This window comes from Podarcis raffonei, chromosome 15, assembly GCF_027172205.1.
Source record: "Podarcis raffonei isolate rPodRaf1 chromosome 15, rPodRaf1.pri, whole genome shotgun sequence".
NCBI classification, from domain to species: Eukaryota; Metazoa; Chordata; class Lepidosauria; order Squamata; family Lacertidae; genus Podarcis; species Podarcis raffonei.
Window position 1 is genome coordinate 7349030 of NC_070616.1, and position 13718 is coordinate 7362747.

General features: G+C 44.3%; 1 protein-coding gene across 4 annotated transcripts; it reads left to right on the forward strand.

Moving 5' to 3' along the window:
- The first annotated feature begins 670 nt into the window (after window positions 1-670).
- SRSF1 (serine and arginine rich splicing factor 1) lies at window positions 671-8526 on the forward strand. Of its 4 annotated transcripts, XR_008327665.1 has the most exons (5): window positions 671-1325; window positions 5378-5562; window positions 6032-6204; window positions 7084-7203; window positions 8024-8526. XR_008327665.1 is itself a non-coding variant. In XM_053366316.1 (4 exons), exons 1-4 carry the CDS (start codon window positions 1132-1134, stop codon window positions 7120-7122), a joined length of 591 nt encoding a protein of 196 aa, XP_053222291.1. In that variant the 5' UTR covers window positions 671-1131; the 3' UTR covers window positions 7123-8526. The 4 variants fall into 4 exon arrangements, 3 of the variants coding, with proteins under 3 accessions (XP_053222291.1, XP_053222290.1, XP_053222289.1); XM_053366316.1 differs by having other exon boundaries at window positions 7084-8526; XM_053366315.1 differs by lacking the exon at window positions 7084-7203.
- Window positions 8527-13718: the final 5192 nt, after the last annotated feature.

The window sequence follows — 13718 nt, forward strand, 5'->3', positions numbered from 1 at the left end:
GTTGATCACAGTGAGGATCTGCCAAACCTGCCTTCCTCTTAGCACGTTTCTCCCTTTCGTCCTGCGTTTGTGCTTCTTCATAGCCTATGGCGCCTTTGGTTTGGGCTGTTCTCCAACTGGAGCACTCGCAGTGCCACTGATAAGTGGGCATTCGAACACTGCTTTGTCTCATTCACACGTTACATGTGTGGTGTACAACTTCAATATCCAGGTCTACATGAAACGGACGAGGCGGGAACTATGGTAATAGATGCACCTGCCCTGAGTTTTACATCTAACAGTTATCCTGTTAGGTCTACTGGGGCGGGTTTTTGTTTTTTGTTTGCTGTCTCTTCTCCTCTGCCCTCACGCCCCATTGGCCAACCGCTCGGCATTGTGGGACTATTCCTTTCCTTGGCGCCAAGGCCCTCTCACGCGTGTTGCATTGTGGGGGAAGCTCATCTCCCTCCGGATCTTCTTCGCAAGTACTTTTAACGGTCCGCACGGCTTGAAGGCTAACGGAAGCGCCTTCGCTCCGCACGGCTTAAAAAATAACAAGTCGTCCCGCTTTTCCCTCACCGCCTCGTTAAAACAAACGTGCTCCAACCTCTCCTCGTAGCCTCCAGCAGAAATAAGTCGGGACTACTTTTTTTCCCTTTACTCGAAAGGGGGGGGGAATTCGGTTCGGCGCATGCGCCCTTCGAAGGCGGATGTAGCGAACGGCAACCATGAACGTGAGTGTCTTCACGGCCCGCCTCCCAGCCAGCAGAGTGTGACGTCGAGGCGGCGCGGGAGGATCCTTGCGCAGGGCAGGTAGGGCCGCGTGAGGCGGGCGCCATTTTGTGGCGGCTGCAAAGAGTGGGAACGAAAAGAGGAGGAGGCGCCTCGCTGCTGCTGCTACTACCACTGCTGCCGCCACGACTAACGCCGCCGCCGCCACCTTCCTTGCTTTTCCTCTCCCGCCTTTTCCTCCCTTCTCTCTTTTTTTAAAAAAACAATTTTACCTCAGCTCCTTTTTAAAATATATGCCCCTATAAATCTTCTCCTGCCCTTTCCCCACCCGCTCCCGGGCCTCCTCTCGTCGGCTCCGTCTTCCATTTTTCTCCCCTCACACGCGCCCACCACCCAACCGCAACCATTGCCGACCTCGCTATGTCTGGTGGCGGCGTGATCCGCGGCCCGGCCGGGAACAACGACTGCCGCATCTACGTGGGGAACCTGCCGCCGGACATCCGCACCAAGGACATCGAGGACGTTTTCTACAAGTACGGCGCCATCCGGGACATCGACCTCAAGAACCGCCGCGGGGGCCCGCCGTTCGCCTTCGTCGAGTTCGAGGACCCCAGGTGGGAAGGGCGGGCGAGGGGCTGCTTCGGGGGCGGAAGGAGGAGGGGAGGGAGAGTGAGTGTCGGCTGAAGAGATCCGCCGCAGCCGAGCAGGGCCCCGTCCTCAGGAACCCGCCGGGGCTCCATTCGAGAGTAGGCCCGACGAAATCCATCGGGCCCGACTTCGGCTGCCATCGCTGACTCCGGCGGGGGGGGGGATTTGGCTCTCTGGACGCTTGCATGCCGCCCGCAGCCGCGGAATGCGAAACTCGGAACGGCTTCCTTAGCGCGAATCCGGCCTCGTGCGCACGTTCCTCTTAACACGCCGCTTCTGCCTCGTGTTGCACGCTCGGGGCGAAGGAATCTCGACGTCATGTAAAGAAAAACCGCCGCGCTGGGTTATATCCCGCGGGCCCAAGTTATTTGCGCCCGTTAACTTCAGCGGGCCAACTCGTGAGTAGGGCTGGGCGTTGGGTGCCACCCGCAGTTGGAAATGCGCCGTGGAAACTGATGAGCACTCCGGTGCGGGTTTTTCCTACAAGGTGCACGTATATATACGCGGTTTTTGGCTAGGTGGTGGTTATTTTGGGGGGGGGCAAAGGGATTTCCCCTAATGTAATGCACGTTTTTATAAAAATCCAGCGTAAAGGCCACTGATTTCAATAGTCTGCTCTTGAGTAGGACTGGGAGGCAGGCGGCCAATTAGAACCATTGGGTTGTGAGTAGAATTGAAACCTAGAGGCATGAGTCCATAAGATTGGGCTCTGTTTCTTTACATGTTTGAATCCTTGGGATTTCTGTTTTACATGCTTTTTATATGTATGTTTTTAATACAGCTGTTTTATTTGTGTTAGGCTGTGTTTTTGTTTAACGTTTTAATGATGTATTGTTTGTTTATGGGGTACACACCACTTAGAGTTTTTTGAAATATTGAACGGATTTTAAATGCTTTTAAATAAACAAGTTGTGAGCCTTATTTTCAATGGATCCACTCTGAGGATACAAAACAGTAGGTCTACTCTTTGAGTAGCTCTAAAATTGGGCATAGCCAATTTTGTGTACTTGTTTAAAAACAGGGTCCTAAATCATTACTTTTCAGAAAGTAAGTAACAGTTGAATTCAGTAGGGCTTACCTCCAGGTAAGTGAAGTTAGAGTTGCAGCCTGTGGTGGTTGTTTCTTTCCCCCCTACTTTCTTAGCTCAATCAGTCTCAGAACAACTAACAAATTCAAAGGTTTTTATATATCTCTCTTTTTGTCTTCACAACAATCCTTTGGGGTAGGTCAGGCTGAGATAAACACACTGGCCCAAGGACCCCAAGGCTTTGGGTGATGGGGAGAGAGTGTGTTTATAGCTAGCAGAGCTGTACTTAGAAAACGTTTACTTCTTCTAGATAATTTATCCTGGCCTTCATAAGTGCTCTGCATATCTAACCAATCCAAAACCCATACCTCTTTGCCAGTTCTTGCACCAACCCTGTTAGATAGGTTAGGCAGAGAAAATGAGAGTGCCAAAGGCCACTTCATATGCTTTAAGGTTGAGGACTTTGAATCATTTCCTTGTAGTAGCCCTGCTAGGAGGCTATGCTGATATATGTGACTGGCTTCCAAGATCCTTGAGCTAGTCACATGCTGTCAGCTTGATGTACCTTGCAGGGTGGTTGTAAAGGATAAATGATTTATATCCCCACACAACCCCATGAAGCCCACTGGGCTATCACTATCAGCTTTTTTTACTATTACTCAGCCTGACCTGCCTCACAGGGTTGTTGTGCAATGCTCAGAGAGCCTTGGAGATATGGAGGAATTAAAATGTAGTAATATGCAGTCCCATATAAATCTTTACTATGCATTAATAGGACTTGACACTTTTTTATTTTCTTGTTTGTTGCTTCAGGAAAGGAAGGTGGGTTGCAGGTATTAAATGAAATAAAAATGGAATGATCCTGTGAGTGCTTGCTTGGAAGCATGTTTTCCTAAGCCAGTTGTCTTCAAGCCTTTTTGCCCCAAAATTCATGTTTAACTCCCAGGCTTTTAGTGGATGAAATTTCATGCTTCACTGTGTATTTGTAGCACTGTGTTAATTAATTGCTCTTTTTAAAACAATGTTACAAAAGCTTGTATTGGCTTACAGCCAAATGTCATCACAATTATTCTTAAACTTTATTGCTAGCGACCTTAGAAGCTTCTGCTGAAATGCAGAGTAGATTTTTGCTAAATAGATAAACCTCAACTTAAAAGTAGGACCCACCCATTTTTAAAATCAATTTTGTATTGCTTCTTATGTCTCAAGGGCAGACAGAACTTCTATACTGCAACTTTTTGTGTATAAAATGAGATTTTATTTGGAAGAAACTATGCCTGTGGAAATTTCCACTTTCATAACTTTTCAGAATTTGTGGGGCTGTTCTTCATTGCCTTTGTATTCTCCTGTTTTTATCAATTGTCCCAATGCTTTTGAATGCATAGAAGATTACAACAAATTACATATTTGTGAGCAGTTTGGTAAAAAACCCATTTGCATGCTTTCCTGTGCATCTCTATGTGTAAAAGGGTAAAATATTTTTCTTAAGAATAAAAATTTAGGGGAGGGGCCTGGAAATTCCCCAAGAGTGGTGCAAGCCCTGGGTCCTGGTGTAGGCAGACATCATTTACTGCCTCTCTTGAGACTCAAGAGAACTTTTACAGTTTTGTTGATTTTTCTACATGGAATCTCACAACTCAAGGCTTTTGTACACACATCCCAACATGGCTATACAGCAGAATCTTAAGACAGAGAGAGCTGATCTACAAGTTGTGCACAATGCAGTAGAAGAATTCCAAACTAGCATTTCATACTACAACTTGAATTATCATTAACACTGAAGAGAGGATTAGAGTGACCATCTTCCTGAGGTGCTACTTTAACTATAAGCAGTCTCTGTATACATCTCACTTGAAGTCTAGTGGTCAGCTCAGAATTCTTTCAGTTCATTCTGTGTATGTAGGACTGTGGAGTTCAGTTTACTAACTTGTAAGTGTACATAGAGTTGCAGAACTTTAAAAGTTCATTTATTATTTTTTGTACTGTTCGTTCTGGTTTTTTAACAAGAGCATGCATATATGGCAAGTAGTTTTCTTATAAAAGTAGTGGCTAGTATTCAACTAAATCATTGTGGACAAACCTCCCCTCCCATTTTCTCACCCCACAAGCTCTCCCATCTGTTCTGTGGCTTCCCCTAATGATTCAGAGCAGATTTGGGACTGTGCCAGAGAAGGGGGCAGGCAGGAAAGGAAGGAAAAGTTCACAGTGATTTAGTTGGGATACAGCTCAGTACATGTTACTAAAATCTTGTTTATGACTTAAAATCATGTCTTTGTTTTACATAAAAGTTACATTCTTTTAAGTGATTAACAAGGTTTTAGTTCCTGTTCTATTGTGGTGGTCTGGTTCCTTCATGCATTGGCATAGCACATGCAAATATAAAAGGCTCCACAATGCATAAACTCAGGCACTTGCTTGATTTTGATTTTATCCAGCCTTTCCCTCTAGCTGTCTATATACCACTGTGTGTTTAGACTGGGATCCCTTGTACAAGTTGCTTCCTCGTTCCACCTACTTTTGCTTTGCTTTTCCTTCTCAAAACCCCCACCAGTGGGTCAAATTCCATGCTTGACATGACACAGGGTACAGCTCTGTTACTTGTTTCCCAGTTCTAGCTCAGGGTTTTCCAAACTTGGGTCTCCATCTGTTTTTGGCCTACAACTCCCATCATCCCAGACCACTGGTCCTGGTAGCTAGGGATGATGGGAGTTGTGGTCCAAACAGCTGGAGGCAAAAGTTTGGGAAACACTGATCTAGTGCTACACCATTCCAACCTAACTTGTGCTCAGGTGAAAAGTTTTGTCACTCAGGACTGTTGGTTTTTCCCCTTGCAACTGCAAGCCTCTATCGGATAGTGACCTGTACTTCTAGTGTCATTTACTTAACAAGGGAGGGGCAGTGACATGCTGCCCAGTAACAAACACACAATGCGCTGCCAGCTCTCAGGAACCTTTGATCTATCTTCAGTGTGGTCCTCTTCCATTTTTGCAGGGATGCGGAGGATGCAGTCTACGGACGGGATGGATATGATTATGATGGGTATCGTCTACGAGTGGAGTTTCCTCGAAGTGGACGGGGCACTGGCAGGGGAGGAGGAGGCGGTGGAGGTGGTGGGGCCCCAAGGGGCAGATATGGACCCCCATCCAGGCGATCAGAGTACAGAGTGATAGTATCAGGTAAGTCATTTGTGCATTTGGGAAAAGCAGCTTTCTTTGTTCAAATACAGATATGCATGTATCAAATGTATTTCCGCTTGCAACTTTTAGGCAGTTATATAGTGAGTTCTGAGAATTTGGCATGCTGCAAAGCTTAGTTTTCATTTTCTTTTTTTCAAAGTGGTTGTTTGGTCTTGTTAAAAAAAAAAATCAAAAGCAAGCTTGCAATGGTTATTTGGGGCCCTAGTGCCTTATAGAGCTTCCTGCTTCTATTGCCTTTTTAAAACAACAATAAGCCTTTGTACTTTCCAAAAATCCTGAAACCTGGATGTATGTACTTAAACGTGTTGTTAACATGCAACTTGCTGGAAAAATTGAATTTCTACTTGTGGCCCTCTCCAAAGACAGTTCTTTCTTGAGTATATGAAGGTCTGATGGCATCAATCTCTTCTTAAGAGCATTTAACTGAAAATAACTGTCTCTTGTTCAGGACTACCTCCCAGTGGAAGCTGGCAGGATTTAAAGGATCACATGCGTGAAGCAGGTGATGTATGTTATGCTGATGTTTTCCGAGATGGAACTGGTGTCGTGGAGTTTGTACGGAAAGAAGATATGACCTACGCAGTACGAAAACTGGATAACACTAAGTTTAGATCTCATGAGGTAGGTTTTCCACTTAATGTTTTGACCAGAATTGGATGCACAGGGTTACAGTTGGATGCAATAGGATGGAAGGTAAGGAGGCGCAGTCTCTGTTTGCAGCATTAACAAATACTGAAAACCTGTTGGGACATCCCATGTTAAGAATGGTATGCAGGGAGATGTGATGAAACTCCTCTTGGTTCTTGTAAAAAGACCTTCAGTCTGTCAGCATGCCTGCAAAGACAGCTCAAAAGCGTAGACCTTTCAATCGAAAGTTGTGTCTATTTGATAGGGAGAAACTGCCTACATCCGTGTTAAAGTTGATGGCCCAAGAAGTCCGAGTTACGGAAGATCTCGCTCTCGCAGCCGTAGTCGTAGCAGAAGCCGTAGCCGAAGCAACAGCAGAAGTCGCAGTTATTCCCCGAGAAGAAGCAGAGGATCTCCACGCTACTCTCCCCGTCACAGCAGATCACGTTCCCGTACATAAATGATCTTTAATGGTGCTCCTTTTTGTAGAAAACCCCTCCATGTTGTACGCAGTTTTCCTTTACTCAGTACAGTCTTTCTTTTTTAAAAAAAAAATTCAAGCTGTTTTACTCAAAATTGGCTAAAGTGTTGAATTGCATTCTTGTATAATATCCCTAGTGAGTATTTGCTCCTTAACATCAACATTCCCTCATGTCTTTGATGAATTGTATTTTACCATGTCCTAGGCAGGGTTCTCTCTAGTTAGGTAGTTTGCTGCCCATATTCTCTTCCAATATGGTATTGCTGTATAAAATGTCTTTGTTCAACTATGGTTTCTACAAGCTGGGAATGTTGGGGGGAAATTGTGGTTTAACTTGTCTCTTCTGGGGGAGTTTACATTTTTATCTTGCCTTTTCATGTGTCTTTCTGTAGACATATCTGAAGAGATGGATTAAGAATGCTTTGGATTAAAGGATTGTGGAACACATGTCAATCATTTTAGGATTGTCAAAAGGAGGATTGAGGAGGATCAGATCAATAATGGAGGCAATGGTATGACTCCAAGTGCTATTGTCACAGATTAAATTGGCAGTATTGACCTTATACTGAAACTAGCCTAGTACACAACACCTCCATTGTTCCATTAGTTAGCTGTAATCTTCTAACTTCCATGATGCAATGAATGCTAAATGTACCCATGTAACTCTTCCAGTCTCTGGGGGTGGGGGGCGTATGCTGAGTGACTGCAATGTATCATTTGATTACAGGTGCAAACCATTAGTGCACCTGTAAAGTACAGGTTGTTTCAAACCTGTAAGTATAACCTCAATACTGCTAAAATCTGCATGTCCTCTGTGTGACTGATATAGCATTGCTGTTTCATCTTAAAAGTAACAGAATGAAAGCAATTATAGGAGGGGTTTTTAAACATGGGGGATTCTTTTTAAATCCACGTCTTCCCCTTCAGGATAAGTCGAGAGTTGACTTGCATCAATTAAATTTGTTACCTCCCAGATAGTACAATAATGAGCTTTTAGTTTAGATATGCAGTAGGTGGATAGCTTTAGCAGCAAGTTTTTGCAACTTCATAGAAAACTTTTTTCAACCACCAAACCTGTAAAGCGCCATATAGGAATTGATATGTTGGCATTATCAGTTACCCTGTGTAAATACTAGAATGTTTCCTCCAGATAATTAACATTGCTAAAATCTAAGCTTCACAATTCAAAAGCTTGTCTTGGGGAATTGATAGTTATGAATGCCAATCTTTATTATTCAATAGCAGACATAACTTATCATTCTCCTAAATCCTATTTTTCATTACGGTATCTAACTTTTTGCCTCCTTTTTTTTGGTTTTGCTGGTTATAAAGGTTTGGATTGGAGAGGGCTCACTGGATCCCAATCCTTGGAGCTGGATCATTGGATTCAAATCATAATGTGGATAGGATAGGGAGGATCAATTGCAAGGATTCATGGAGCGGGATCAAATTACCAGGAACATAGGAGTGGATTCCTGCCCCAACCAAACCGCATTCGTGTGGATTTTTATTCAACTCAATTGGCTATTCCAAAGATTTTTCCTATTTTTGACGATTGGAGCCCTTAAGATGCACGATGGAGTTTTCATTTTTTGGTAAAAGGAGCAAAGCAAGGACCTGGAGAGGTACGCTGGAGCATTCTCCTTGGAAGGATTCAGCACGAGTAGATGGTAAATGTTAAACGGGAAAAGGGGGGTTTGTTTAAAAACGTTAAACCAATAAGTCATTTATCTAAATTTAAAGACAAAGAAATTGGAGTCTTAAGATTAAGTAGGTTTTCAATTGGCTATTGCCTTTTTTTTTCTTTTGACAAAATAAAATTTTATAAAAAAGTGCATGGTGGTTCTGTTGTATTAAATAATGCCCTCTTACATTGTCTTGTGCCATGATGAATGAATTCAGCCTTTAAGCTCCTTGGCCTGGGTATTTGTGGCCCGTTCATTTGCATTGGATCCCTGTCACCCCATGGGAACAGTGGTGAGCCGTGAAGAGGGTTGAGTTTGACCCCTCTTGGAAGTTGAGCATCGTGGATCCTACATGGTCATGCAGCTGGAGTTCAAGCAATGTAGTCTGCTCCTCTATAGTGGGATAGAAAACATTGTTCAAGGGCTCTCACAACTGTTGGTGAGTGCAGATTTTGGATAACAAGGTAAGACTATTTGACTTCTGTATTGGGCAAGACAAGTTTATCACGCCAGTGCTTTAGTTTCGTGTAAATAGACCTTGGAATGTGGGCTGACTCACTGTTCCATTGCCTTACCTTCCTACTTCAGAGCTCTTGAAGGGCCGCACTTGTGGGCTAAAAGTTAATCCAAAGAAAATACTTTCCTGAAAGATAAATGGCAGCATCTGCCTGAGGCCACCTCATGGATCCTGGTCTCCCAGGCTCAACACTGTCAACCCTGCACTTTGCTGGCCATTGTCTAGTTCCAAATGTGGTGGGCTGTAGCACCCGTCCCCTGTGCTAGGCAGTACTTCTCACCGTTCTTGACACATCCTGTATGCAAGTAAAGCGATGCACCCATCGCTACACACACATGCTCAAAAACTAAGGTATTGCAGCCTAACAGCTATAAAAGTCTGATTAGCTGACTTGAGTAGGGGGTGCATTTTTAAGTAAGGTGAGGAAGAGCCATTGTGTTACAATGTGAACCACACAATCTCTGGTTCCTGCTAATCTGGAAGTGATGAGAATGTTCTTAATGGTTGTCCAGTACTTGCTACGTCAGCTGCTATAAAGCTGTGTGCCTTAAGATGTAGTGCTTGCAGCTAGTTTATACTAACTAGAGTGGCAGGAATAGTGCCGGCAAAATCATCCGATAGGCTACATTGTGACGAAGTCATTTAAGGTAGAATAAGCACCAGCCTCTTGGGAGTTCTGATGGTATAAACAAGTTCTTTGGCCATGCATCAAATGCTAAAAGTTACCTTTTAGCAGGCAAACACAAAGGGCCCTGGAATGACACTGGATCCTTTGTGTGGTTCTTCACCCCTGTTTAATTGTGTAGCTCATTGGATGAAGATTGGATCCTGAAAGGCTGGGTTCAGATCTCTTAGCCAAAGAGTTTACTGGGTCAGGGCCATTCAGTATCTCTCCATCTTCCTCACAGAGCTATTGATGAAGAGGTAGAGAGGGAGTGCCGTATTTGCAGAGCTTAGGTTTTTGCCTTCACTGGTGCCGGGGAGGCCCTGTGCATCACAACTGCTTTTTCAAAGTCCAGTAAAGTCTTCTTGAACTGTAAAGACTGAGGAACAGTGAGCTTCCTCAGAAATGTAAGCTGAAAATAGCCTCTTGGGTAACTGCTGCATGATGAGACTTTGGGCCTTGCTGAGGTAAACAGGATTCTAATGATAAAAGGTCTACGCTTGTTTAGTAATGGCTAAAAAGGCACAAACAAGACAAAGGAAAAAGGTAAATATTCATCAGGGGGAAAAGCCAGAGCTGTAATTAACATGTGACTTGCCTTTGCATAATAAAACACCTGGGTCTTAGCTTGAGGCAAAAGATTGTCAGCCTCATAAGGTTTCTGGTGCTGGATCAAACACCCTAGAGTATGGCACTTGCTGCACAATAATGCAAATTATAGCCTTCTATAATTGGCACATGATCCTTCAATAATTGGCATATGATCAAGTTGCTTCGTGGAAAACAGTGATACTGTGGTAGGGGGGAGCCTCTGGCTTCTCTTAGCCATTATTGGAGCTACTTCTCATGATTCACTACTAGAGAATCTACACTTTTCTCAAGAAACTACTTGGAAGCAAAAAATAAAAAGGTTAATGCTCCTGAATGTATGTTTGTAGTTGGGATTAGCAGTTGGGGGCCTTGCAGCCAAGTAAAACGAATGGGGAGCTCCTAGCCTTCCAGAAGTTGCTGGCCTACTCCATTATGCCTTTCTTCCGACCATGTTAGCTCGGGCTGATGGGAAGTGGATCCCCACGGCTGAAGTGCACCTTATTGGTTATTCCTGGTTTAAGGAATACAATTCTGCACACTTAATCAGTTAATTTAGCCAGCTAAAACACTTGCATAGAGCCCTTGCACTCTGTAGGAGGGTATACTTCCAAGTTCAGCTCTTGCCTGAATCCCACCTGCACTCCAGAAACTTTTATCTCTTGCAGTAATGTGTCTGCACATGTGGGGTGAACAAAGGGCCCAGTTGTCAGAACCAGTAATTAGTAGGTAGCAATCAGAATTTTCATTTACGTAGGATGGAAAGGAAACGCCTTTCAGTTAAATCCAATGCTGCCGTTCTGCCTTTGCAGCTTAACTTTTCCTCCACTGAGCAGCCTGTTGTCCAGCCTCAAAATCTCCAGGGGGCTGGGAGAGACTAGCAGATTTTGGGGTGAGCATGGGTAGGAGAGAGAGTCTTATTAATGCAAGCAGAACTTGCATTATTGTATTTAAAATTTTCATCCACCCTGGAACCTCATGGTAAAACAAACAAAAAATAATTCAAAGAGTAAAAACAGGAGTATATAATACTCCAATGGCCGGAGTGGATGAACCTCTCAGTGATATGCATAATTGCATCTGGTAGAACGGGGGGGGGGGGTTTGCAGTGTCAGATTATTTGCCAGATCCTGACCACAGAATATCCTTGTGAAGACCTTTGGCCATAAGCCAGAGGTTTTCAACCTTTCTGAGTCCATGGCTCCCTTAAACAACTACATTCTTTCTGTGGCACCCTTGTGGGGCCCAGGAGCCCAGTTATGTCACCCCTTGCCTGCCAAGCTGGCAGCCTTACCCTTCTTCAAATACCCTCCCTTGTGCAATGCTCCCTTAGCCTCCTCTCTCCCCTCTCCTTGGGAGTCCTCCGGGCAGCTACTGCTGCCGCCCCTAGTCTCTGAGCTGCCTCCACCCAGTGCCTGTGGAGCTTATAGCCAGGGCTGCTACAACTAACAGCTGTGCAAGTATTTGAGAGGCTGGGACTCGAGAGGGCATCAGAGGAGAAAGGAAAGGGGGACATAGATTTGACTAGTATCAGCAATGTGATTGGCACCTGGGTTGGGCAAGTAATCCTTTGGTTGCTGCAGTTGGAAAGTGGCAAAGTGTGGGAAGGGTACAGTGGGGAGGTGTTAACAGGCTTGTAAAGAAGTTTGTTAAACTTGAGGTGGAGAAGACCTATGACCCTCCAGATGTTGCATGGCTGCAGCTCCCATCCCTGACCCATGCTGGCTGGGGCTGGTGGGATCTGAAGTCCAACATCTGGAGGGCCACAGGTGTTGTCCCCCCGCCAGCATGAAACTTCAGAATCCACAGTTGAGCAATGCTTTTTATTGGGCCCTGCAAAAATGTAACAAGCTTTGAAGATGTCCAAGACTCTTCGTCAGGAGAGCTCAAAAGCTTCGCTTCTGCCCCATTTTCATAGGTCCCAATAAAGGTATGGCTGAACTGGTTTTTACGAACCAACATGGTTACATTAGCTTTTTAAGTGCATTAAATGTTAGTGTATAATCTGCCCCCTTTTTCAGTTCAGAGAATAAAATTGTGTGCGCTAGAGTTAAATGGACTCCAGGATTGCCCTCTCGCTTTTTAAAATGTGTGTTGCTTTTTGGTAATCTCTTTGATTCTGTTTTCTGCTTGCTGCTCAGAAAAATGTAGAAAGAAAGAAATCGGTAAAACCAGGAAATGAAACGTGAACTCTCTGGCTGCAATTAGTTTGCATATCGTTTCTGTTAACAGATGACTGAGGCATGCAGACTTGGAGCCCTGCTGGTGGATGATTTGAACTTGGAGCCAGGAGAGGATTCCTAGAGGCTTGCCTATCCAAAAGACAACCCTTTTCCTCCTTGAATGTTTTCAGGCCCTTGCAGAACAGTTCAGCAGTACACGGGAGAGGAGGAGACCCGTTTTTGTTTGCTGGATCACGGCCTGGCAAGCTTTAGCATAGAATTCCTTCAGCATCACTGCCATTGTGTTTCCTGGAGTCCATATCCACCAAAGGGGAAGAGGTCATTTAGGCATTGCAGCAACTGAGGACTGTTGACCCTGCTGGATGCGATTCCTCTCAAAATGGGGTGGGTGCAGATTGGCCTTTTTTGACTGGCCCATGGTGATTTTCAAATGTAGTTGGCATTAGCATTTTCATAGAAACCTCAAATTGTCAATGGCTGCTGGTATTTTCGTTCAAGAGCCAACTCTATAGCCAGTGGGCAGCATACAAACTATATAAACAACACCAGATATCTGAGCACCCAGGCACTGCAATGTACTCAGACTCAACTAGTCACAACCTTGTGCTCCTTGCCTGACAGGGTGCAAGTTGCTAAGCATATCCACCTTTCCAGACATGCACACACTCTTCCCTCAAGTAAGGGAAGGGAAGTTCAGCATACTGCTGAACCTACTGAATACAAATACTTGGTCAGAGGTCACATACAGAATTTGGCAGAGACAGGACTTGAACATAGGACTCCTAAAATCCATGTCCAGTTCTTGTTTTCTATGCCCCTTGCAACTCATAAATCTTGTGATCTGAAGCATTTATAAAAGTTGAATTTACTTCCATTACTACCATACTTGTGGCTCTTGATTTCCTTTGCAACTCTGGGTCATGAGGCCTATGTATTGGAGGTCCTAAATAATTGTATTTAAAGCATTTCATAAAGGACAGTGCAATGCACCAGAATTTCATCATCTCACAAACAAGGACCAAATACTTCCTCTTCCCCAGCTGTGGTCATTTAGTTTGTGGAACCAGTCCGTTGAAAATAGTACAGCAACTGAATTAAGTAAAAATCATAGGGACCATAAAACGACATATTTTGAATAGCTGCACAATTCAAAGACTTGGAAAAATGCTCTAAAACGGCTCTTAATGAGCTATGCCATTGGACTCTTGAGATTGCATTCACATTCCCATGGTGCTAAATCACCCTTTCTGGCAGTCCTTTTTCACTCTTTGCAAGCCATGACTCCTGCAAAAATGAGCAATGGCTTCATTCCTAGTGACTTCTGCACGTGTTTACTGGATGAATTACACTCCCTCCCCCTTGGTTCTTAACGTACAGGCTCCATGCCAAT

What these genes read in the sequence shown, in the direction of transcription:
- SRSF1 (XM_053366314.1), top strand. Translation starts at nt 1,132, where the DNA reads ATGTCTGGTGGCGGCGTGATCCGCGGCCCGGCCGGGAACAACGACTGC. An exon ending in GTCGAGTTCGAGGACCCCAG is followed by an intron (nt 1,326 to 5,377) that starts GTGGGAAGGGCG and finishes CCATTTTTGCAG; the next exon opens with GGATGCGGAGGATGCAGTCT. An exon ending in CTAAGTTTAGATCTCATGAG is followed by an intron (nt 6,205 to 6,475) that starts GTAGGTTTTCCA and finishes TCTATTTGATAG; the next exon opens with GGAGAAACTGCCTACATCCG.